Source organism: Lathamus discolor, chromosome 1, assembly GCF_037157495.1.
Source record: "Lathamus discolor isolate bLatDis1 chromosome 1, bLatDis1.hap1, whole genome shotgun sequence".
In the NCBI taxonomy this organism is placed as follows: Eukaryota; Metazoa; Chordata; class Aves; order Psittaciformes; family Psittacidae; genus Lathamus; species Lathamus discolor.
Window position 1 is genome coordinate 15,422,962 of NC_088884.1, and position 26,698 is coordinate 15,449,659.

The 26,698-nt window shown below is 42.0% G+C and overlaps 1 protein-coding gene and 2 long non-coding RNA genes across 5 annotated transcripts in view; 2 read left to right on the top strand and 1 right to left on the bottom strand.

Moving 5' to 3' along the window:
* Positions 1 to 1,492, bottom strand: part of BMT2 (base methyltransferase of 25S rRNA 2 homolog) — a 36,602-nt gene extending 35,110 nt beyond the window's left edge. Inside the window, exon 1 of one of the 2 annotated variants that reach the window (XM_065696137.1) lies at positions 1,157 to 1,492. In XM_065696137.1, the coding sequence (XP_065552209.1) occupies positions 1,157 to 1,428 (272 nt within the window). In that variant the 5' untranslated portion in view covers positions 1,429 to 1,492. The remainder of the gene's footprint in view (positions 1 to 1,156) is intronic. The other variant, XM_065696046.1, reaches the window with a different exon arrangement.
* Positions 1,075 to 26,323, top strand: LOC136022635 (uncharacterized). 2 transcript variants are annotated; one of them, XR_010616264.1, is made up of 3 exons: positions 1,075 to 1,328; positions 10,628 to 11,656; positions 18,397 to 26,323. It is a non-coding gene; the product is annotated as an uncharacterized LOC136022635 (long non-coding RNA). The 2 variants fall into 2 exon arrangements; XR_010616244.1 differs by lacking the exon at positions 1,075 to 1,328 and adding an exon at positions 6,685 to 7,136.
* On the top strand, positions 1,437 to 4,713 carry LOC136022695 (uncharacterized). The gene is made up of 2 exons (XR_010616274.1): positions 1,437 to 1,609; positions 4,557 to 4,713. It is a non-coding gene; the product is annotated as an uncharacterized LOC136022695 (long non-coding RNA).
* Positions 26,324 to 26,698: the final 375 nt, after the last annotated feature.

The following is a 26,698-nucleotide window of genomic DNA, read 5'->3' on the forward strand; positions in this document are numbered from 1 at the left end:
GTTCACAAAGCAGTATGACATTGTTTCTTTAAGAGTGCCATACACAGAGAACAGGCAAGAAGTCATGCCTGCAACAGGAAGAGTTCCCTTTTTATGACTATCCTTCTGCAGGTACGCACCAAAGGACTGTGGACTCACTGAAAGAATAAATGGAGGATGAATTTTTTTGTAGCCTGTGTTATAAAGAAGATTTAACAGATTATTACAATCAACCAGAGGAAGCTGCAAATTTCAGCAAACAAATCTCAACTCTGGCACTCATCTGAAAGCATTTCTGGGAGGTTTTAAACATTCCAATACCACCCATAAGAACCTTGCACAAGGGCGTTAATACTGATGACAAAGTAGATTTTTCAGGACTCAGAGTAATTTATTTTGTAACAGCTTTTTCCCAACTCTTTTGCTTACTGCTCCAGCCTGAACTGTTTCTCCACAGCTGAAAGCCAGAAGGCACAAACAATTCACAAAGACCCATGCCTTTCCAGATCACCATTCAATCCCTCCTGGCATTCGCAATTGACTGTTCTCACTCCTGCAGATCCTCAGTGTGGAAAACACTGCTGTATGACTTAGAAGCTGCCGGTGGCCAAAGGCCTAGCTGTCAGCTATTCGAAGTCGCACAGAGCAGTAAGGTAGGGCCATTCGGAGGGACCCATGTCCACACACAGGTAGCACACCTTTAGCACGTTTTCACCTCGCAGCATTAACCCTGCACAGCAACCCACAGGAAAACCCCCGGGAGATGCACTGCGAGCCCTCCCGAGCCAGGAAGGACTCTCCGCTACCAAGAGCTCCAGTAAGGCGGCAGGACCCCGGCAGACCCGGCGGCGGCTGCGGGCAGCCGGTGCCAGCCGAGCCCCCGGCCTCGCGGGCAGGAGCAGGAAGCGCAGCCGGCGCGGCTCGCAGCCGCTAGCTCCCGGCCGCTGCCCTCCCGACACACCCCCTTCGGCAGCGGTTCGCAGCTCCCACGGGGGCTGCGGCCCCCGGGCCGGCCCGTCCGCGGGGGCACAGCCCGGCCCGCGAGGGGCCCGGCTCCCTCCCACCGCCGCTGCACAGCGGCTGCTTCCCGGGCCACCCCCGTCCCGCCCACGCGGAGCGGTGCGGAGCGGAGCGGCCTGGGCTGCGCGGAGGGGGCGGCCCCGTCCCCCGCGGTTACCTTCCCGGTACTTCTTGCGCAGCCGCCGGTGGACGCTCTTCACCACCCCCGACAGCTTCTCCTGCTCCAGCTTCCGCTCCTGCTCCGGGGGCTGCTGCGGCGGCAGGGGGGCGGCGGCAGCGGCGGCAGTCCCACCGGGCCGCGGCCGTGGCTGCGGAACGGCCTCCATGGTGTAAGTGCTGCTCCGCCGCGCGCAGCCCGGCTGAGGGGGAGGCGTGAGCGCCGGGCGCTATGGCGAGGGCGGGCATGCGCTTGCTCCTCCCGCTCGGCATGCCGGGAGATGGAGTCCGCCGCCGCAGGGCGGGCCGAGGAGCTGAGCGCCGGGAGGCCTGTGGCTGGGGGTGCGGGGTTGGCCGCGCAGCGGAAGTTGCGGGCCTGCGGGCTTGGCGGATTTCAAGGTTTTGTCCGGTACGGAGCAGGTAGCCCTGGGTGCTTGACGGACTGGTGCGGGAGGTAGGTGAAAAAACATGAAGGGTCCAGGGGCACTGCGAGTTCCTGAAGAGAGTATCCGAAGGGGGTCCTCAAGGATGCTCCAGAGAGACTGTTCATCAGTGACTGTAGTGACAGGACAAGGGGTAAGGGGTTCAAAATTAATCAGGGGAAGTTTAGATTGGATATAAGGAGGAAGCTCTTTACTATGAGGGTGGTGAGGCACGGGAATGGGCTGCCCAGGGAGGTTGTGAGTGCTCCATCCCTGGCAGTGTTCAAGGCCAGGTTGGACAGAGCCTTCAGCGATGTCGCCTGGTGTGAGCCAGGGGGTTGGAACTGGATGATCTCAAGGTCCTTTCCAACCCAAACCATCCTGGGATTCTGTGATTCTAGGGCATGGATGCAGCGGGGGCTCTTCTCTCCTCCCTGCATTACCCCAGCACACATGCTGCCTAGAGACCCCTATAAAAGTCTGTGTGACTCCCTCTGAAGTAGGATGGCAAAACCCACCCTGGGCCTACAGAAGACTGTGCAGAAACAAACTGCAGTGAGGTGAGGTAAAGCAAATCTTGGTAGGCTGGTGTCCATGGTATGAATGCAGGTATCCGAAGAGCGCCATTTTGTACCGTCATTTTTCTGTCTACATGGTGCTGCTGGGCCTGTTCCTGGGCAGAGCACAGTTTTCGTGCAGAAATACACTGCTGGAGCAGAAGCAACAACTGCAGCCAGCAAAACTGCCCCTTACAGGGAAAGACCTTTGTCTGCAGCTTCTGCCAGCTGCAGCCTTTCTCCAGACCCAAAGTGTTTTAGTTCCCTCTTTCAGCTGTCGTTGGAAATAGGACAGACAAAACTACTCCTCACAAGATCATGGCAGGGAACTCTGCCATGAAGTCACTTGCTTGTTTGTCTTGGCCAGAAGCAGCTGACTGTCTCCTCTGAAGATGTTAGAAAACATTAAGGAGGTAATTGTGGCTACAATTAAATCCGTGACAAATCTGACTTGGGTAGGGTCAAGATTTCATCCTAATGAGAAGTCAGTGACACATGCAGTGGGTGTATAACAGGTCCTTATCAGCAATGTGTCAGTCCTGCCAAAAAAATTACAGCTAATCACAGAACAGGGTGGAGTTCTGCTGTTCTGATAAATGTCTTTTTGAAGGTACAATTATCCAGACAAAAAAAAAACAATGTCCAAACAAAAGCTTTGCATTGTTGCTGACTGCAAAGACATCCCTTTTCCACTTCACTCTGAGCTGTGTGGGCAAATACTGCATCACACCCAATGCCCTGACAGGGGGTTACGCATTGTGCCTAAGGGTCCAGCTGTTTCAGTAGAATCATAGAATAGTTAGGGTTGGAAAGGACCTCAAAATCATCTAGTTCCAACCCCCCCACCCCCCACCCCGCCATGGGCAGGGACATCTCACACTAAAACACCCCACCCAAGGCTTCATCCAACCTGGCCTTGAACACTGCCAGGGATGGAGCACTCACAACCTCCCTGGGCAACTGATTCCAGTGCCTCACCACCCTAACAGGAAAGAATTTCCTCCTTATATCCAATTTAAACTTCCCCTGTTTAAGTTTTAACCCATTACCCCTTGTCCTGTCACTACAGTCCCTAATGAAGAGTGCCTCCCCAGCATCCCTATAGGCCCTCTTCAGATACTGGAAGGCTGCTATGAGGTCTCCACGCAGCCTTCTCTTCTCCAGGCTGAACAGCCCCAACTTTCTCAGGCTGTCTTCATACGGGAGGTGCTCCAGTCCCCTGATCATCCTCATGGCCCTCCTCTGCACTTGTTCCAGCAGTTCCATGTCCTTTTTATGTTGAGGACACCAGAACTGCACACAATACTCCAGGTGAGGTCTCACAAGAGCAGAGGAGAGGGGCAGGATCACCTCCTTCGACCTGCTGGTCACGCTCCTTTTGATGCAGCCCAGGATACGGTTGGCTTTCTGGGCTGTGAGCACACACTGAAGCTGGTTCATATTCATTTTCTCATTGGCCAGCACCCCCAAGTCCTTCTCTGCAGGGCTGCTCTGAATCTCTTCTCTGCCCAACCTGTAGCTGTGCCTGGGATTGCTCCGACCCAGGTGTAGGACCTTACACTTGTCATGGTTGAACTTCATAAGATTGGTATCAGCCCACCTCACAAGCGTGTCAAGGTCCCTCTGGATGGCATCCCTTCCCTCCAGCGTATCAACTGAACCACACAGCGGCAAACTTGCTGAGGGCGCACTCAATCTCACTGTCCATGTCAGCAATGAAGATGCTGAACAAGACCGGTCCCAACACTGATCCCTGAGGGACACCACTCGTTACTGGTCTCCAGCTGGACATTGAGCCATTGATCACAACTCTTTGTGTGAGGCCATCCAGCCAGTTCTTTATCCACTGAGTGGTCCATCCATCAAATTGATGTCTTTCCAATTTAGAGACAAGGATGTCATGTGGGACAGTGTCAAACACTTTGCACAAGTCCAGGTAGATGACATCAGCTGCTTTAGCCTTGTCTGTCAGTTCTGTAGCCCCATGATAGAAGGCCACCAAATTGGTCAGGCAGGATATCCCCTTAGTGAAGCCATGCTGGCTGTCACCAAGCACCTTGTTGTTTTTCATGTGCCTTAGCATGTTGTCGAGCAGAATGTGCTCCAAGATTTTGCCAGGCACAGAGGTGAGACTGACTGGTCTGTAATTCCCTGGGTCTTCCATTTTCCCCTTCTTGAAAATGGGGGTTATATTTCCCTTTTTCCAGTCATCAGGAACTTTGCCTGACTGCAGTGATTTTTCAAATATGATGGCCAGTGGCTTAGCAACTTCATTCGCCAGCTCCTTCAGGACCCGCAGGTGGATTTCATCAGGTCCCATGGACTTGTGGACGTTCAGATTTTTAAGGTGGTCTCGAACCAGATCCTCTCCTACAGTGGGCCCAAGGTCTTCATTCTCACAGTCCCTGTGTCTGCCTTCTAGGACTTGGGTGATGCGGTCAGAGCCGTTGCCAGTGAAGACCGAGGGAAAGAAGTCATTCAGAACCTCAGCCTTCTCCAAATCCTGTGTAGCCAGTTCTCCCGAGAGCTTCCTCAGGGGGAAGTACTGTTATTTTTCAGTAAATGCTTACAAAACTTTAGTGTAGTTTGGATCTTCCGTCACTGTATTTACATGCCATAATGTATTTTATTATCAGAATATTTATTTTTTAAAATTAAAATATGGGAGAATGTTGGAAAGGAGAATTAAATTTTTTGCTCCCAACATCAGCACTAAGAAAGGAAAGAGAAGTGTAGTGATTGAGTTATTCTTTCAGGTAGATTTTTCTTTTAATTTTGAAACTGAAAAAAAAAAGCTCATGTGTTAACAAAAATAACACCAATATATATTAATTTGACTTGGAAAACATCTGGAAATCCGCTTCTTATAGGGGTTATTGTATTTCATATTCACCAGATTAGTCCAGGAGCTCAAATCCAAATTAGAAAGAAGACTTGATTGCTGGGGTTAATGATAGCTTTCTGAAATATTTCTATTACTAGCTTTATATGCATGTCCATACAAGAAGAATTAAGACAGTGCAAAAGAGATTACATGGATACCTACAAGGAACCTTTTGGTTAAGGAGGATCCTACACCGCGGTTGATGTTCCTTCCACTTTTACATTGTGTAGGACTTGGGGAAGCACAGAATGAAGAGAAAACGCATGAGATGGTCTTCTATGTGCAGCATGATCCTATAGGAGAGCACTGAGGGTGTCTTCTCAGAAGAGTAGGAGTACCAGTGACAGAAAAGATACAGAGGCCTGACACCAAGCCCCCCACTCCCTCAGTTGTGAGCATCCAGACTTGGAAGTGTAGGGCACACAGCCAATATATGAGTGTATCTCTGTGCTGGTAAATTGGAAACCTAATTATAGAACTGGAAAATCGGGGAAATTGCACATAAGTGAAATATACTCTCTCAGATTAATAATAAACAGTTACTCTTTAATTTATGTTCTTTTGATTTTAGTTCTCAGGAGTGCTTGCTAAAACTGACAAAGTGGTTTTAAATACAAGGTGGCTTTATCACAATTATTTAAGAACTTACAGTATTAGTAGGCATACTTTCCTACTAGGACTTTACATTTTTACATACCTCTCCTTTTTTTAATAAAAGTTAATTATGTTGCTTTATATTTTCAGTATGTTGTTTATTTTCTGATATTTTATAAATACGTCTATGAGGGAGAAAATCTCACTCAGTACTTAAGTGCACAGATTACTTTTCATATCTTGGTGTACAAGCTATTAAAAAACCAGGAAATAGGGAAGTATTGACTTTTTAACGTAAGTGGTTCTACATGAAAGTAGACCAAGATATAAAATACATTTTTCCTTCTTAAAGAAGTGGCTTAGCACTTTAATGCTTCAGTAAGCAAGTAAACAGCATTTACCAGATGTCAAGTATGTCCAGGAACAAAAATAAAAGAATACTCGAGGAAGAGGCTTTATGTTTTCAGGACACACAGATACTTACAACAGAGTATGTGGTGAGAGATGGCTCCCAGAGACAGACTCTGAACGCAAGGTGGTTGGAGAAGGCAGTTCCCTGTAGCACTGCATGGAGATTTTGGGGGGGTGAAGGAGGAGCTGGTTATGGAACAGGTGATTAAAGTGGGACCGGTTCTGGCAGGCCGGGAACTGATGACCCAGTGCTCTGTTACAGTGGTGAAAACACGTGTGCTCAATACACTTCTTGAACACAGTACAGGAAGAGTCAAGGAACAAATGAAGATGAATATAAATCTTGGGTTTTTCCCTGAGGCGCAAGAGCAGAACAAGCAAGGTTGCGTGCACTTACTCTGAGGAGATAAGATAATAAACTACCTCTGTCCTGATGGGGACGGTGCAGTATGACCATCTGGGAAAGGGCTGCTTTCAGGAGCTGGACTTACTATCTCAAATGTGGAAGATGGACAGATGATCCTCTGTGTATTAGTTACTTTCTAAAAAAAATTGGCTGATTTAGGGTGGACTAGAACAGTTTCTTTTCACATTTCTGCAGTGTTTCAGTTCCCGTCACTTTTCATTAATAGCTTTAGAAACAAAAGCCTCAATTCACAGGCCAGGAGGAGGAATAACCCCAGCCCTTTCTAGTACTCAGGTGGCTGGAACATTCACTGAGGATGTGGGAAAACCAGTTCACATCCCTGCTCTGCCGGAGGGTATCTGGACCCACATCTTCACTATGAGATTATACAAAGTGGAAGTGCTCTTCCTTCCCGAGGGAAGAGTGACAGCAGCCTGTGTTTTCAGCCCTTCTCCCCAGGGAAACTGTGGAAGAAAAGTAACAAAAACTTTCTGAGCTACGCAAATCAGCAGTACTCTGCTTCCATCCCTATTTCAGTGGTACTTTGGACAATCAAATCTCTTCAGGCTCTTCATCCCTTCTATCTTACAGATGCTGGCTGTTTTGAAAAGGAACCAAAAAAATGAGACAGCATCAAAGAGAAGAAACCTTTCTAGGCAGCACTCTCTCCAGTGCAATGACATCATCATAAGAGTCTCTAATGCAATGTAATCTGCAAAAATATTACCAAAAGCATGTAATGATTTTAATGGAATACTGAAACACTGTGGTAATATAGGTCTTTGTTAGATGCAGAACTGGTTTTGCTACATGTATCCAAAGGGAAGGCAAGCAGGCAACAATAGCGTATTTGATTTGAATTTAAGATTTTTCTTCTTCATTAATTGTGGATTCGTATAAGCCAGGAAAGTAATATAATTTGATTTTAAAAGTCGGAGTCACAGCCCTGAATTTGCACTGATGCAATTATGAAGAGCTGGTCCATTATTACATTTCTTCAGACTATGCACACTTTAGTAATTTAGTAATTAAAATTACATAGTAATTAAAAGTGCTACCCCATAACAGTATTTTTATAACTACAGATCCTGAATTCCATATGTGGAGGTTGACACCTCTAAAAGTAAGTTTACATCAGCAGTCTCCTTAATTAGCCCCCTGTGTATTTTAGTGGGAAAAACAGACTTGATATTGACTTTGGTTTGTATCCAAAGTCCCAGTATTTACCGAAATAAATATTTTGCTTCTGGAAAACAAGAGGATTCTTCTACTGAAGGACCTATTGAAGTTGCTCCTTAAGTAGGCAGAGTCACCCAACCAGAAGAAGACTGAAGTCCCTCATGTGTGGAGGCTCATTGTGGAGTCTAATTATGTAGCCTCAAGACCACGAAAATTAGATGCTCATAGGAGATTTTATTTATTGAAATAATGTCTTTTGCTTGTTAGCTTGTGTTGCAATAAGGTAGGAATAATTTTAACAGTAGCCAGCATTTCTGATAAACAGTACATTCATTGAATCCATTGTGGCCAGCAGATCCCACCTGTGTCTGTCAATGGAAATGAGCTGTTTCTTTCAACATGGGGGAAAAGTTAAGAATTTGTTAATCCCTTCAGTGTGTCACTTGCCTAATAGTAAAGTGGGAATTAAATTCCATGGAACTACTGAAATGCTTAGGGGAAACCAGCTAAATACTTTATACCTGACTTATTCTGAATGTTATGTGCATGTATAGAAAACAAACTATCCTGAGAACAGATAATGCGTTTTTCAAATAAATGCTGTACTTCATTGTAAACTGCTTTGCAACATGAGCCTCACAAACATACTTAATATTCTATCAACGAAGATCATTAAAATACAAACATACAAAAGTAATCTTGAATTACCTCAAAAATCTGTTGGGTTTTTTTCATTGATTTTAGTCTGAGCACATTCCCTTGTTATTTGGCATATATAAATTATTAAATGGAGAGAGTCAATGTAATGATTACTTTAACAGGGACTACTAGCTAACTTTTTCTAGATCGAGTTTTTTCTTAGCTGATTTCTTGCTGCCATAAAAGATTAACTCATAAAATCACTTTGATTTAGCAAGAGATGTCAAAACATCCAGCAGGTCTAACTGGTTTTTTTACAATGTCAGTCAAAATAGTATGTGGTTTTAGTACTGATCCATGTTTCTGTCAGCTGCTATGCATAAACCTGCTGAGTAATTAATTCAGACACAGCAACTTTGGGAAAATTCAGTGCTAGTAGGAAAACTTTTAATGTTTGATTATTCATGCATCAGTGGAACCTGATAGCTTTAAAGATGTTCTCAGTTCTTGGGATTCAAATTCCAGTCGTTCTGTATGGGTCAGGTATGTATAATTCCAGTTCAGCTCCATAGCAATGTAGCTGTACATTAGGTCATTTTCAACTTGAGAAACACTCCAGTATCCTGTAATCTTGTATTGCAAGTATGATAGCCTGACTCATAAACTAAGATGACCTCACAGTCTGATTGGATTTACTGGAGCTGAAAAGCACCCAGAGAAAGGCTAGGCTGCATTAGAATTTCTGAGATAGAAAGACTAAATCTATGGAGAATATTCTGCTGTGATGCCATGGATAGGTGGTGGTATTCCACGTCATTTCACTGTTCTCATTTTTTAACCCTCCTAAGTCCTGGAAAGGTGTAGGAGAAGATATTTTGGGCATCATTAGGTATGACCTATACATCTCTAGTATGCATAGACTGTTCTCATCTGTTCCAAAGATTGCCCCACTCCTTTGAATTTCTCCTGCCTCTTGAATACTGTCATACTGTTTATTTGGGACTCTACTCTAGGTCAAGTCTGATTTTCAGTAAAGAAGATGAGAGAACAATAACAAAGTCTGTTCATACAACATCAAACAGAGCTCTATCTTCAGGACAATATATTGCAGGCAGTATAATGTACTTTAGGAAGAGCAAGAAATGCCAAAGCTCTTGCCTACCCTGCACACACTGTATTTGGCTTGTGCACAGTTCATGGTTTAGGTTTGGTTAACTGACTTCAGTGACGCTAATGCCTAAGATATTATCAATAAAATTTAAGGGATTAGTACTCTCTTCATCAGTTGAAGGATCAGGACTTAGGAGCCTAAAGAATGGTGGTAAGACAAATGAAACCACAAGTATTAAAGCTGTATCAGAATTCTTGACAGTAAATACACAAAGTTTGCCATAGTTTTTCCATATGAGCACCACAGATAAAGGTTATCTGCTGTTAGAAGAATGGTTTCTCTTTTCTTCTCTGGAACATCTAATAAAACAACTGTGACACAAATACCATGAAGTGAGCGTTCTCCACACTATCTACATTTTTAGAAATTTCGTCTCCTATTACTATGGATTAAGGATGATCTGATAGCATCTGCCCCAAAGTGTGAACGGGACTACAATCTGCAGAAGCAGAAAGCAGTTCTGAAATGCTTATTTAAAGATAGGTAGAGTTGTGATAGAATTAAATAACTGTTTCAATTTGTTGAGGATATACTGATAAATTATTTGCATTCAATAACTAGGAAGTAGAACAGAAAGCTACTGTAGCAGTTAATGGAGACGTACATTTCTTACTGATGTTCAGATTTTAGTCTGGTAGTCTTTCAGATTTCTGGCTACTAAAAATTTCTGTAGCCTCTCTGTATATGTAAGAGTGTTCTTGGACATTAACCATCTTGTTAACTCCTCTCTAAAGAAAAAAAATAATAAACACTTCAGACTAATAAGCTTCTGTTATTGAGTGCTATAATTATGGTTGGAATCTTAAGTTTTGTTAATGATTTCTCACACTGTAAACATTTCAATAATAATTTAAAATGTGTGTGTTTGAGCTACATATAATCATTAGAGGTTAAAAACATTATTTGTCAAACAGCAAGGAAGTAAATACCTATCTTCAAGCACCCTTCTTCCAGTTTCTGTTGGACATTTCCTGCATGGGGAGCCGCAGCAGCACCTCTGCCCCAGGCTGTCATGCAGAGCTTACTCTCCTCTGCCGTGCTTTCTATCCCACAGCACGTCCTGTGTTGCTCTCACCATCTTCATCACCTGGGCCCCTGCAGCAGCAACACTGCACCAGTCCTTTGTCCTCCCCATGCCTTAGCCCCCTCAGATCCCTTCAAGCCTGCATCCTGACTATTCATTGCTGTCTTTCTCCTGTTTTGCTCTAGGATTTCCACAACTCCCATCAGTTTATTGCTGGACACAATTTCAGTCTGACTAAAAGCAGCGGATGGCAGTGCCTGTGCTGAAGCCCGGCCTTGCAGCCGCACAGAGAAACACAGAGGTGAAACGGCTGCTGTAAACCCATTTGTCCAAAACGGAAGGTGGCATCCATGCTGAGGAAGGAGAAAATACATTGAGGAAGAGCTGCCATCTGCCTCATGGCAAGGTTTGAACTGCTGCTGTCAGGAAAGCTGGCAGTGCTGCAAACAAGAATGGCTCATTTATCCAGGAAGGATTGGGTGATGTGGAAGTGTACATCCAGCAAACCACGGAGAAGACACACATGTGCAGACACACACAAAGTTAGGGTAGCCCCCACAAAGCACAAACCTTTGGAGCTTGAGACCTACAGCAGTTCTGTGCTTTCTCCCCAGCAGCTTCAAAACGTTTCTGTGCACAACCGTAATCTCAGTGACATCCTAACAGGAGGGGGAAGAAGCACCTTCAAGCCACATGGCAGCCTGCACCTTCATCTGGCTTTGGCAGAATCCCAGCAGTATGATCTGAATGGTTCCATAATTACAACCACAACACATTTTTCAGCCCCTACAGGTGCTGTCTCATTAATTAAAAAATATGGGAGGGGAAGAGATGACTGCAAATACTTAAATTCTTTAGAGTTGTGGTTGTCAAGCGGCATCTATATCTTTACAGAAAATGTAGTTCTGCTTTTCAAAAGCAGCTAAGATTTTGGTGGGGATCCAGTACTGACGTGCTCACATTTGCCATTTCAACTCATTCCTTGAAACACATCGCACATAGGTGCTCTTTGTCAGAAAAGTTTTCAAACTGGTGCAGACATTCCTTATAAATATAGATGGCTTCATTGCAGAGAAAGAACATTAAGAATGCTTTTATAATAGACTGTCTATTTAGGCTGCTCGCTTTTCTGAACTGGTCACGGAAGGAACAACATCATTTTGGAAGCCATAATGACAACATACTGCAAAATGGGGAAAATTATAACATAGGAGGTAAGAAGTTTGTAAGAACCAGAATCAAAGCTTCTTCTTGCAGGAATGTGAAAGGTGGGGTTTTGTTGAATGACTCCTTTAAATCCAGGTGAAATGGCTGTCAGCTCTCAGGTCACATGCTCAGCACAAACATAATGTCATATTATGAAGTTATAATACTGGCCTTTTTAGGAGCCAGACGTAATCAGCAAAATGCAGCGTGAGGCTTATCACACAACCTGACAGATAATTGAAGCATTGCCGTCTTGCGTTTTCAGAATGGTCTCCTGGAGGCTTTTCTACATAAATACAACCAACCTGACCAAAAATGTATTTTAAAAATAAGTTTGAAGCCTGCCTTTTCATTAACTTTTTTTTTTTTTTTTAATAAACAATACTAAAACCTGTGTGAAAAGGTAGGAAGACATTTTTGGTTTGGAAGTATTTTAGGTCGTACTTCCCTTTGGTAAGGCTACCTCAGTTTTTTTACCATTCAGGATAAAGTCTAAGCACCCATAGGTATATAGAAAGTTCTGACTGTCTTTTCAGTTATTAGAGGATTGTCTGTGTGTATAGTTATTTTTACACAATTTGCTATTTCAAAAGTTGCCTGTAAATCCAATTAGAATCATAGAATCAAACAGTATTCTGTTGGTCTCTGGTGACTCATGAGAGAAACAGCTCAAATTAGATTGTGTGAAAGACATTGGGTTTTGGTATGGACACTGGTTATATTTAAATCATGTTTGACAAGGACTTCTACAAGCACTCGGAATCTCACCCTGTTGCTGGATTCAGCACAAGGCATCCTATGAATCCTTGCTGGCAACTCTTTTCAGGCTACCTACAGATCTCATTTATTCTGTGGCCTTGATATTGCTTAGGATGCCTAGGATTACTTAGAATGAGGATGTATTCTTGGTTGTGTTTTATGCCTGATGGGTTTCCTCGATTTTAGTCTGTAATTTGTGGCAGCCCAGCAGCTGCTTCATCAACTAGCCTTATAATGGAGGCAGAAACGTCTGAACTAGGGGCACACATCCAGCTGCGAACAGCATCTTCTGTAGCCACCCTAATGTAACCTGCTGGAACCAGAGCACTAAGAGAAACCAGATAAATGGCTATTGTACTTTAAATTCACACCTGGGTTGGTTGTTTTGTGACAGCTTCTTCATGCAGATGACAGGAGTGGACCCTGGCCAGTTTTTGTTTGCTGAAGGAACGTTTTGCTTCTGGGGACTGAATGGGTCTGCCTCAGTTAGCAGTTAAGAGCACAACATAAGTGTTTCTGTGATGTGAATTGCTCTTGCCTGTGAATCTTTTACAGTTGATGTTCTTTAAGTTACATCACTTAAAGCCTTTGGAAGACAGGACCTAGATTTCTTCCTGTAGAAGCTTAGCTGGAAATTGCACACTAGGGATTTTTCTAACACACCCCAAAGGTAATGGGAACATGTAATCTTTGGGCTGTTGAGAAAATACAGAGGCTGATCCTGTTATTATTTTCAATTGTACTCCAGCATCAATTCTTCCTTTATCCTGAATAAGAGAAATACCAACACAAAGGTGAACTTTAAAGCTCTTCATTGCTGAGACTTCTATAGAAGTGCTAGGATTTCCTTTTTTTATCTGAGAAACTTGATGAGACTTTTAAAACTGTAAAGAGAGGGACTTTCCAAAATCACAGAATCCCAAGGGTTGGAAGGGACCTAAAAAGATCATCTAGTCCAACCCGCCTGCAAGACCAGGTGCCTGTGTTGTTGGTATGGTGTAAGAGCCTTCCAAAAGAGTTAGCTAATCCTCAGTGAGTCACGTTTTTAATGGAATTCTGTTTTAAATAAATTATCTTCTACACTTTCTCCACTCTGGGGTATATGCTCAGTGACTATAATACTTGATGTTCTGATATTTCAAGTTACCAGGTCATCTGTGAATGTTTCTGAGACTTCTCTTTCTATAGAACCTAGCATCTAAATGAAGGTAACAAGCAAATGGCTATAGTCTGAAGCCTTCTTTTGCTGCTGGGGATTGCTGAATTCACATGTGCTTGCTGAGTATCAGAGATTACTGTTGTAAGCAGCTACCACTTCTGACAGCAGTTGCTTATCAGGTCTAAATTTGACTCTTAAATTTAGTGGCAAGGCTTTGTCCAATATGCATAGTAACTGATTTGCGATCACTATTACTCTACATATACTCTTTTTAAAATAGTTTTACAAACAGTTGGCTTCAGACAGACTGATGTAATCTGTCTTTCCTCTAATGCAAAACCCGTAACAGCCATTGGATTGCATGTTGTCATATGGTGTGTAAACATGCAAATCTTAATTGATGAATGGACAAAATAGCCGCATAGTTTTGGAACAAGCTTTAATTCTGACTGCAGGCGTAGTAGTCATTATACTCAGAGGAAGCATTTTCTCACATCAGTCCTTCACTGTTTCTTCTGTGATTTTATAGTTTCACATAAGTAGAAGTCTGACGTAAGTTTCTTTCTAAACCTAACTTGTAGAGATGAGTCCTTAAATAAGACCAGAAGAGACTGTAACCAGAAGAGATTTGTAAACTAAGCTTTTGAATAAAGCCAAAACCAAAGAATCAATTTTTTGATCTTATATATAAATTAGTTGGCACATTATGCTATTTTTACCATTCATGTAACTGTGTTGAATGTGGTTGCGAGTGCCATAGGAGCAACTTGCAAGCCTCAGAATTGCTATCTTGGCCAATGTGCAAGATTCCAAATTCAGGATCATATAGTGGGGAGAATTCCTGATGTGTAGGAAGTAGTGTCTGATTTTGGTTTCACTGACCCCTGCCATCCTACTGTGGCCCTTCCCTGGCTCCAGCATCTCTTATCCTGGCACAGCAGACACAGCTTGCCCAGCTATGTCTAGCATGGAGATTACCAGCATTGAAGGGAAGTGCAATTTTGACACCAGTTCAAGGAAGCATGAGGCAAAGACCCATTGAGTGAAGGTCACACACAACCTAGAAAATCTGACAGGTCGGTGACTAAATTAAGGTTTACAGCTGGATCAGGATTAGGAAAAACTGGGTTCTAAGAATCCTACAGCCCCAGATTAAGTGCTGTTCCCCTGTTCAGTATCATTCTTTGTGATTATTTCCAGGCAAAAAAAATCAGATCATTAATTGTACCTGGTTCAGACTTTGAAGGATTTCTTAACAAACAGCAAGACTATATTTTAAATTATATATTCTCGAAGAAAATAAGATGTTGATGCAAATGCATCATCTCACAAGCCATAGGTAAATTGGCCTGTAGCATTTCAAGCTAGTGCTCATCAGAATATCACTTTCAAGAAAGGACATTTCTCTAAGGGTAACTGGAGGGAAATTGAGTCGAGTTCCATCACCTTTTATAACTGAAGAGAACTGAGTCATCTGTTTCTTGTCAAGCCACACACTGTGTAGTCACTTGTGAACAGTTTTTACGCTAAGAGAAAAAAATGGCACTTTGCATTATATAGGGTGTTGGATCTACTATCTCAGAGGATTGTTTATTTAAGTCCTCTTGCCACCTGGTTTCAATGTGGAGATGAAAATAAGACTTTATCTTTCAGCCATTTTGGCACAGAATAGCCTCTGCTAGAGTGCCACAGAGATCCTGTAATTCACAGGACACCTTCCAAAATTAATCAAGGGGCCTAAGCTGCACTGCGAGTTTTGAGCCATCCATCTTTGAATAGTTGAGAAAGGAGTTGCTGCCTGCCAACAGAACGTTAAGGCAGAGCGAGGTAATAAAGAACTGGTCTGTAAGTCAGGTTTTGGTCTTGATACTGTATGGTTCCTGGCTCACAATTCAGTATTTTAATTGCAAAATAATACTTTGTGATTGATGAATGCATACGTGGCAACTTTAACCAAGTATTGATTAGTTTGAAAAAATGCACAAGATTTGTTGTACGTGATGGGAGGCGACCTAATGAATCACAGAAGAAAAGCACAAATTGAAATCTAGATTGGATATTTGTCTTTCTAGATTTCACGAGATTGATTTTAAGTCTAGAAGCTAAATGAAGATAATATCTATGAGATTGTACTTTCACAAAGGTTGTTTGACTTATACTAGTGAACCTGACCTTGCAGATTTCCTGTAAGTAAAAAGTGTAGATTTCTTACAAGAACCAAGTACCAGTAAATGGGAAGTGACTGAGTAAATACAGCATTTAGAGACTGAAAACATAACAGATGAATAAAACATTTTTTTCTAAAGCTCGCAATGTGTTTAAAACAGCAAAAGATAATATAAGGGTAGTCTGTGATCAGAAAAATAATTTTAAACTGATTTTTAATATGGTCTAGAAATTGAAGTAATAGAAACCAAGAGGAGGAAAGGGCACATACCAGGAACACATTTTAATCCAATCAGCCAGTTAGGTAATCAATTAGACAACACAACAAGAGCAAACAGGTCAATGGTTCTGTTTTCAAATGAGAACAAATGTGCTTACATACCAACATTTGCATCTTTAAGATAAGCATATCCTCCTTTCATGCCAGCTAAAATTTCAAATCTTGTTGATGTTGCCTCTTTTTTCCCTAAATAATTACTTTTACATTCACTTGTGTTGCCCTTACATGACCTTGAGCAGAAAGACTTGCTGTCAGAAAGGAGTCAACTGTTGATACCATGCAGCTTTCATGAGCACGTCCCACAGTAGGAGATACAGTCACAGAACTCATTCTCCTTCACCCTGAAGTCACAGATTAAATCTATCAAAATTGGAATTAAATAGAATTAATTTATCATGACTGCTTTTCCATAGCTTCCTATCTGTCAGGGACAGTTCCTAGTGGACAAGTGCCTATGTGGCAGCTAGACTACTAATGGCATCTTCAGGTTGCTTTATGAGTTGTGGAAGGAGCCACCACATTCAATAGGACTAGTCCACCACAGTCACAGGAGATCCTGTGGTATGGGTGTACTTCACAAGCATCCACAAATCATTCTACTTTGCATGCAACTGTGAGCTTGCTGCACTTAAAACTGAACTGAAGTAGACTTGAAGTAGGAGGTCAGAAAGCATAAGGGAGGAAAAGACTTCTTAGGAAGGACTGGTTTAGTGTGGAATAAAAGTACCTCTTGCAGTATCAAAGGAGTTTTTTCTTTAAAATAAAGGAGGAAGACTTCAGGAAAGAGGGAAATGCACTGCTACTTCCTGATCCATTTCCAGAATGAGGCCAAGAAATCTCTATTCCCAGAGTTTGAACTGAAACTTCTACCAACCCTACAGTTAATATTAACAGTCACTGTGCCGCTTGTACTGGTAAATTCAACAGGGAAACTTCCACTCATAAAGCCTTTGCCATGTGGATATGGTTCTTTTTAGCCTTGAGCTGTGTGAAGCAGTGTCCTGGGCTTAAAACACAACAAGCAGGCATAAGATGCTCTTGTTCTGTCTTGTGTACAAGTAAGCAGTAACGTATACAGTAAAGACAAGAAAAAACAGGTTTGTCATTCTCAAGTTTGAGAAATCTTGGGAATGCTTCTTAAATCATACTTCTTGTGAAACAGCTTGTTTCAAGAAGTATAACTGATATGATTGATGGTTATGGTGATACTGGCTGCAATAAATTAACCCCCTCAGAATCTAAGTATTGTGCTGTTCATTTACCCCAGGGAAGAAAACCAGCTGGAGCCACAGCTGCACTGGCAGCAGATGTCACAGCCATAGTGCTCATTGCCCTTAGGTGTAAGATATATGGGAAAAAACTATTTACATGGAAAAGCAAGACACTAGTATAAGGCTGGCTGAGCTGTGGAGACTAACAGCTAGTGTCCATAGCTGAAGGTCAGGTGAAATACAGTTCAACTTTCTGGGTTTAATAAATGTAATATTAGGCTTAGCTGATATGCAAATCTATTGATTCTGCAAAGCACAAGTGAAAATTTAAAAACAAATCTTTACTGCAAGACTTTGTTTTCCTATTATTGTGAAAGAACATGAACAACCTTCTCTGAATATGTAAGCACTGTGGAAATGCATAGTACTCTAAATGAAACATGCCTTCAGTGCCTCATTGTTTGCATGCAATTACAGTTTATAGTAACTGGACAAAAAAAAGTTAATTGCAAAATCATATTCAAATTCTCTTCCCTGCTCCCCACATGAAAAAGCTGCCTTTGTTTAATCTTCAGGTTTGGTTTGCAGCATAGAAGTCACAAGGAAAACCAGAGTTTTCAGTGGGGCACTTCGCTGATAGGGGAATGCAAGAACATGCATCGTAATTTTTCTGGCTGGCAGTAGGCAAGTGTAAAGGTTAATGGGATCCAAAGGCACTCTGAATTGTGGGAATGCTGGTGAGAGACTCAGCTCACTGCAATTCACAGCAGCTGTGGGATGTGAGAGGGCTGGTATTTTCTCAACCTGCTTTCTTGTCAATTGGGTTTTAGCTGCTTTGCAAAGGCTGAGTTCCGGTGATTGTTGTCCTCACCTATCCTTGGCATTATGTCTTACTGACAAAACTGCTAGGAAGAAGCCAAGCTGTTGCGTTCTGTCTGCTGTTGCATGGCCCAGGTCAGGGCTCAGAAGGGAAATTCACTTGGCACTCACAGGAGCAGTATGTGGAGTTCATTACTTGCTATGAGTCACCCACCCAAGCTGCCAGAGAAAAAAAGATCTTTTGGTTTTTCTTCCTGGTCCTGGCTCTTGTTGCTGTTGTGAGACAGGAAAAACAAAGCATCCTTTGACTCTGTTTTTATTTTAAGATGTGTTTTCTCCTCTTCCCTTTTTCAGTATTGGACATCTAAAAAGCGCTGAGATACAACTGACTTCCCTACTGCCTTCACAAACAAGATTCCCAGAAGGGTCTGGGGGAAACCTGTGGACATCATCTACCCCATCTCTTGCTTCAAACAGAACTTGTCCGGGAGCTGAATCAGATTAGCCATGGTTTTGTCTAGCTGACTCTGGATGAAGGTCTGTCAGCCTCTGTCAGCATGTGCAGTTTAACATGAGTAGAAACAGAAGCCTTATGGTTCAAGGCTTTCCTTTTTCACAAGTTTGCTGCTTGGTAGAAATGCAGTCAGGAGAGGAGAGACTGAGTAACCTGTCTTGTAAATCCAGAAGCTAATTCTGCAGCAGGTAACCTTGATGCAAAAGTAAATCATGAAGGAATGTTTTGCATGTGTTTTTATTTTATTTTGGTGAATTTCATGAAGCATCAACTTTTAGAATCATATCAACTAAGAATGTCATCTTACTCTGCTTTGTGTGGAAGTTTCTAGCAGTATTGATTGCAGAAATATAATGTAAAATCTGACTTCAGCATAGTCCCAAATTTAATAGCTTAGAGCCCCTTTGCCATGCAGAACAAAATGCCCACTTGCCACCAAGCAAGAGGTTTCCAACTGTACGGAGCTTTGAGGGAAATTGTAGATGGTGGAGAAGTGCTTCAGAGAGGCGTTGCTAATGAGACACTGGAGCAGAGGTGATTATAACAAAGCAGCAATTCTCTATTCCTGCAGTTACAGAGTGGTAGGCTGGCACCAGGTGCTGGAAGGAACACTTACCTTTCCCTGATGGGACTGGAGCCTCTGGCACAGTTATGTATTTTCTTCTCCGTTTCCTCTCAACCCACAGCAAAGGTTTTCTGAGAAGTAATTGTAATAGGATTAGTGTGTGGTGGGAGTAAACGTGGTTATCTGTAGTGTGACTTGGGAAGAGGGAGTTAGGAGAGTAAGGGAATATTCTGTTGGATTGTCTGAATTCTCAAAATTCTGGGTAAGGGCTGATTGAGTTGGTTATTTTTACTTAAGGGCAGTTCCCTTATCCAAAGTTTTAAAGTGCAGTAATGCAGAGGAAGACCTGAGGGTGATGGAGAGCAAATTGGACAGGAGTTCACACAATGTGATGAAGCTGCAAAAAAAATGAGTACTGTAGCAGATATTTAAATAGGGTATGACTTTTAAGGACAGGAAAATAATTCTGCTTCATGCAGCTTTGTTTACGCTTGGGAGTACTGTGTCCAGGTTTTAAAAGATTTTGCAAAATCTCTGGAATCCTAGACAGCTGACAGTAATCCTGAGGTTTTGGGGAATCATTCCTGTGGAAATAGCAACGGAATTTCAGGCTAGAGAGAAAAAGCTGAGACTACAATCTGTTCCTCGGCCTGGAATAACCTATGATATTTCAGTCATGTGAGACAATTACTGATACAAAACACACGGAATGTTCTGAAATCGAAATAGCTGTACTGCTATTTAATTCTCAATGAGCTCTTGGTGATTTGCCCTGTTTCAAGAGAGGCCTTATGTACCTCTTCAGGCCAGTTAGGTATTTCCTGCGTCACCAGAAAATTGTCAGATACATCAAACGCAGGCACTAGATTCCTTCATATCAGTTTGGCTGCCAGCATTTCTTAAAAATACAAGTTACTCTTTTCCAGAATTTCACGGCATGTGAATTACTACTTCTGAACAAACATAAATTAGTAATACATTCGTCTTTCCATGCACAGAGATAGCAGCATATCAATCACAAAATGTGCTTTACCTAAAAACATGGGCCTCAGTAATTACGGTCTAGTGTGAAGTGTCCCTGCCCAAGGCAGGGGGTTGGAACTAGATGATCTTAAGGTCCTTTCCAACCCTAACTATTCTATGATTCTATGATTAGTAGATGGGTAGCTTACTATGGATCAATACATTTGCTAGGTCAAGGTATCTGGCCATTTGCTCGGTACGGTAAGATGTAAATATACTGGATTAAAATGAGGTAAACAGCTGATGATGTAATTAGGAGCTGCATCTACTAACTCCAAACACTGGTTGCAGTGTTTCCAGTATGTAGCACATGAAAATGCTGGACTCTGTAACAGTGAGCCAAAAAAAAAAAAAAAAATAAAAGAAGCATAATTATTTTATGTAAGCATAGCTGTGAATTATCTAATCTCTGTGTTTGTCCAGTTGTTTTACGAATAGTTTGGAAAAAGCAGACCCTTAGCTAGTTCGATCTTTGTCCCTGGATGTTACATCTTTAACTCGTCTTGTATAGATAGAAATATCATGGATGTCAAATACCAATGGGATGTCATGCACATTTTGATCCTGCTTCAGTGTCCGAGTAGAGGCTGTGTGGCTAATGCCAGTAAAAGTATACAGTCTTTAAACTGCATGACATTATAACCCAGTTTTGCTCCACAGCAGGAGGAGGCTAAATAGCTGAAAGAGTTGATAACTGGAAGTTGCTTCTAGGTGTAAGTAGTTAGTAAATAATTATCTCTTATTAAATATCCAATAAGAGAATTAAACAACACTATTTTATGGGCCTTCTCTACATGAGAAAAGCAGCACGTTTAAACAGTTGAAACAAGGTTGAAAAGCTGAACGTTTCAATTACTAACTGCTTTTGAGGAGGATTTTTTCCCCTAAAAGACAAATACTTATGAACATAATCAATCGTTAGCTTTCTTTTACTTTATTTTTAAATTAGGTCAGATGCATTCAAGCTCTACTGCTGTCTGTTTTCCAGCATCTTATATTGGACACAAGCTACAACAAAGCCAGGGATAACGTTGGGAAAGATCTGTTTCTAGTGATGTGAATGGGAGCTTGCAGGGAGTGTTGCTGCTCTTCAGTGTTTTGTGCCCTTGAGGAGCCTTGCTGATGGCTGAATCCCAGACAAGGGGGCCTTTTGTAACACAGATTGAGTTGTTTTCCTGGCTTCTTCAGTGCAGTCACAAATATACCTCATCAAGTGCAGAAATTCCCATGAGCACATGCCCTGTCCTGCCGTCACAGTCTTACTTCTCTCCACAAAATAAATATGTTATGTTCAGGATCACTTTCCTCTTCTTTAAGGAACACATTTTATGGTATGTATCTGGGTTCAGACAGCAGCTGTCAGCTCAGGTACAATGGATCTGACTCACAACAGAAAAGTCAGGGGATGAGGCAGCCCCTTCTTGGAGACTGATTCAGGATCACTTCTAATCTCATTACTCTGTGCCAGATAGCAGAGGAACTCGAGGCCTGCCTTCATGTATAAAATGCCACAGGTTTGATGATGAATGAACACATAGGCGGCTTTATCAGGAAAAATAGGATGGGTTCTGTACATGACAGATGCTGTGGGTTGGTTTGTTGTTGGTTGGGTTTTTTTTTCTTTTTCTTGCTGTGTTGTGATTTAAAAGCATGGCATGAAAAATGTCATAGAAACCTGAATGCTGCATTCAGTAGGCAGGGCTACTGTTAGTGCAAATTGTCTTTCCAAAAGCCTGGTCTAAGACAGAAGGAAGGGTTTTACACATACATACACATATAAATATCTTCTATGCATCTTTCCCCCCATCTGTCCCCGAGGAGGCCAATTCACATGAGTACTGCAAGGATCTGGTTCTTCGGCTTTGTGCCTTTTCACCTTTTTTTTTTTCCTGAACATTGGCCTCATAGTAATTTCTTGGCCTTTGGCGCAAATGGTTTGCCAATGTTTGGAGGCTGTTCTGGCTTCTCTGTTGATAGCAGAATTTAATCATCCTTGGTATTTATTTGTTGCAACTTTGTGTGCTTAATTGCTCTAACACAGTACCCAAATAGACTTCCATGACCAACTTTTGAACTTGTGGTAGCCAAGTGTGACTTTCCAGCTGGTCCTGTACGACACTGAGCCCTCCACTTGCTCCTGAAGAATTTGTGCCTTCTGCTGGGTTGCTTTTAGTGTTTTGATTCTCCTCAGCTTCTAATAATTCGAAGCAGAAAACATTTATGCATCTTCAACCCATTGCCTTGCCATCAAGTGAGAAATCAGAGAAGCCTATTTACTAAACTGGCTTAACTGCTTACCATACCGGCTTTAACCCTGGGCAGGAGTTTCTGTTTCAGGTGTCATCACATATGGGAATATTTAATTACTCCTTCCTTTAGTCTGAATAAAAGGTACTTACCAGACCTGTGTGAGTAATGGATTCTGGTGTGGGGCAAGGATAAAACTCAGGTGTAAAATTGTTTGGATTTACTCAATATTAAATATATATTTCTGACTGGAAAAGAAAATGTTATTTTGGGATGAAACTTGTTTTAATTAAAAAGGCATTAAAATTATTCACTTAATTCAATCCAGCTGTAATTCCTTCCAGATTTCATAGATTTGCCTTTCCTCAGTATAATCTCTGATCTCTGAAAATGTCTTCTACCTCTAGTATTCAGTATATCCATTTCCTTCCACTGTGCTGGTAAATTAGTGGCAGCCTTTTTTCATGAATAGTAAAATAGACTTTTAGGGATCATAGCTGAAAAGTGCCTTTTTCCATCTGATGCAAGTTTTCAAAACCAATTTGGTTTTTATATTTATTTTCTGGTTTGTCCTTTCACTGCTTGCTCTCCCCAGATACTGAGCAGTGCAGAAAGCTGTCTGATGCTCTTTTCCTAGCCCTTCATCTGAATGTGGCGTTCTTCATGTTTTCCTTTACTTCCATTTATCTACTTACATTCGTGGCTCATCTTCCCTTACCATATGCTCAGACTGTGTTCGATATTGTAGCCATTTCTGAATCATTGTTAATTTCTGCCCTGGTCCTATGCCCGGTACTTCTTCACATAGGTACTTGGTGAAGCTCTTCATAATCCTCTTACCCATTTGCCCAGCATTACTAACATGGACTCATTTTTTTTTATGTTCTTGCACTTTCTGAAGTCCTTGAAATTTGTCTCTTGGAATATAGCCTTTTGCATTCTGAAAAAGATCTTTTCATGTTATGCCAGGAAAACTGTGATCACTGGGATTAGGTTTTCAGGAAGGTGGATTCTCTCATGCTTGCAATCTTTGATTTCAGGATCATAAAATTTTAGTCAGTGTAATTTAGTCTCCCACAGGTTTATGCTAGCTTTGGCTCATGACCAGAAAAAAATATACAGTTGGAAAACCCGCATCTAATGGTAACTTTCACAGATTTCCAGGGAAATATTTGATTTTTAGATGTTTTAATAGACTAGACTAGACAGTGCTGACTCATAGGCTTAAGGCCTGTAGTGATACAGTTGTGTTTACTGGTTTCTTTTGATGGTCTCTTCATGGAGCCACGAAGCCTTTCTGATATGCAGGTGAACTATTTTGCTTTTTGAAGCTTTACATTGTTTCTGGTTTTGTAAATAGTACAGCTGTATTCTCTGAAGATGGGTCCTGCTACCCTTATTATGCGCTGCAAGCTGACTGACTTGCAAGACAAGCTTTGGGTCATGTTGCATGTTAAATTCGGTATAATCTTAATGTGCTCTATAAACAACTCATAATCTAAAAAGAATTGAGACGTATAATGTTGATGTATAATTCATGCATTCATTTATAGAGGGTGCAATATGCATATGCTAGCAGTTTTCTCTGGGTCCTGCAAACTGAACTGAAAACTGTTTTGACTTATGTTCACTGTAGTGTGTAGAATAGTAATTTTCTGAGGTATATCTTAATTGTCAGAGGAAGAGGTGAATTACTATCCGAAGTAGAAGGTAGGGCAAAAAAAATCTATGTCATGTCACTGCCATTAGTCCAGTCAGAATATGAGCAAAGAGGAGGGACCATGGAAGTGCTAACCTTGTCAGTCATAAAAGAGAACAACCTCAAAACTGAGATTAATCTCATGGCAGTTACTGAAATGTTATGAATAACTGATTTTATCAACTGTTGTCAACTCTGAAGAGTGGTGCCTTGCAAAATATATTTAGGGAGTCTAATGGATGATTCATTGGGAATAGGAAGTAATAAAATCATTATGTATTGAAATCATATTAATTTAGCCTTCAAATCCATGGGGCTAATGGGAAGAGCAGATACCTTATATGGTATTTTTCATAAGCCTTATATGGTATTTTTCCTGGGCTTTTTAGTAAGGAGGGTGTCCATATTTTACCAATATTTGTTTAATCAGGTCTTATGATTTTAAAAGTAAATTGGGAATGTCCACAAAGTGTTAACAGGAAGAATCAAGAACAGTGCTGTGAGAAAGGCTTCTTACAAATGTATGGGCAGGTTTTATTTCTGTATTTATTTTTCCTTTGTAGTTTGTTTGTTTGTTTAATTTATTTATGTGTTGACTTTCCTCAATCTTTTTTTTTATGTGTAATTTCCCTCTGAAAAGGGAAATTTTCCTTTCCTTGTTCTTTTATTTTTCCTTTCTTAATAAATTTTTCATACTTTTTTTTTTCCCCTTTCTTGTCCCTTCTCTTGTTTTGTCTTTCCTTTCCTGTGTAGCTACATCACCCTGAAAGGCTCTTGCCTCTGTAGCACTGCCTTTTTGAGGTTAGGAATGACCTTTCTTTCCACTGCTTAGTATTTGTAATGATCTAGAAATACTTAACTGATCTCCACTGTGTTTCACACCTTAACCATCAATGTTACAGTCAGTGATTAATGTACAACAGGGGTTTACACTTTTTTCACTGTGCTGTAAGTATCACAGCAGCCCAGTGCAGGCAGATACCTGTTCTGTAGCTGGGGACCCTGGGACAGGAATGTCATTCCTTCAGCCATCAGCAGAGTCCATAGAATCATAGAATAGTTAGGGTTGGAAAGGACCTTAAGATCATCTAGTTCCAGTCCCCCAGCCATGGGCAGGGACACCTCACACTAAACCATGTCTCCCAAGGCTCTGTCCAACCTGGCCTTGAACACTGCCAGGGAAGAAGCATTCACAGTTTCCCTGGGCAACCCATTCCAGTGCCTCCCCATCCCTACAGTAAAGAACTTCCTCCTTTTATCCAATCTAAACTTCCTCTGTTTAAGTTTTAACCCATTACCCCTTGTCCTGTCACTGCAGTCCCTGACGAAGAGTCCCTCCCCAGCATCCCTATAGGTCCCCTTCAGATACCGGAAGGCTGCTATGAGGTCCCCACGCAGCCTTCTCTTCTCCAGGCTGAACAGCCCCAACTTCCTCAGCCTGTCTTCGTACGGGAGGTGCTCCAGTCCCCTGATCATCCTCGTGGCCCTCCTCTAGACTTGTTCCAACAGTTCCATGTCCTTTTTATGTTGAGGACACCAGAACTGCACACAATACTGCAGGTGAGGTCTCATGAGAGCAGAGCAGTGATTTGGAGAAAACTCCAGGAACAAGCTTGCCAACAAAGTTTTCAAGCTGACAAGCAGGTATTCTTCATTGCGGTGCCGGGAGACATGGGGGATAGCTCCTCCTAACGTGTGTCTCCCCAGTTGCCACACAAGCTGTCCTTTTATAGTCCCTGGGCATGCATACATATTCATGAGCTTACATATTGATTACATCATTTTCCAGAAAGCTCCCCGCATGCGTACAGAATTGTGGTGGTGGTCTCTGAGGGTCGTTTACTTCTTCCAACAATCTTCATCACTTCTGGCAGCCTTTGGAGCACGCGCAGTAGGTGCTTATACCAGTTTAATTGGTTCGTTAGCACCAGAGACTCCTATCCTCCTACTTATCAGTTAGTTTAACTGTAGCCCATCCTGGACACCTGGCGTTCCCAGATACTCCTTATCCCTGTGTCCTGTTCTTCTAGCCTGTTTTTCTTAAAACTATGTCAACTATAACGATTTATCTTGTACAAGAATTCTCAGTATGTTCTCTAGCTGCACTCTATTATTTTTTTCTATGTATCATGCACCTCAGTAATTTTCCATAGCTACTGTTACAAAGCCGTCAAACATAACATTACTTAAAACTAATTCTAAAGGTTTATATATTCCATTTTGTGATTTTGTGTCCCCGTTGTCTCAAATTAAAACTAATTCTAAAGGTTTATATATTCTATTTTGTGATTTTGTGCCCCCCTTGTCTCAGTAGAGGGGCAGGATCACCTCCTTCGACCTGTTGGTCACGCTCCTTTTGATGCAGCCCAGGATACGGTTGGCTTTCTGGGCAGTGAGCGCACACTAAAGCCAGCTCATGTTCATTTTCTCATCGACCAGCACCCCCAAGTCCTTCTCCACAGGGCTGCTCTGAATCTCTTCTCTGCCCAACCTGTAGCTGTGCCTGGGGTTGCTCTGATTGCTCTGGTCCAGTTGGAACTGGGCTTGGCACACAGCTCTCCCTCACTGAAGGAGTTCATTTGGACCAAGATGTATATTTCACTCTACT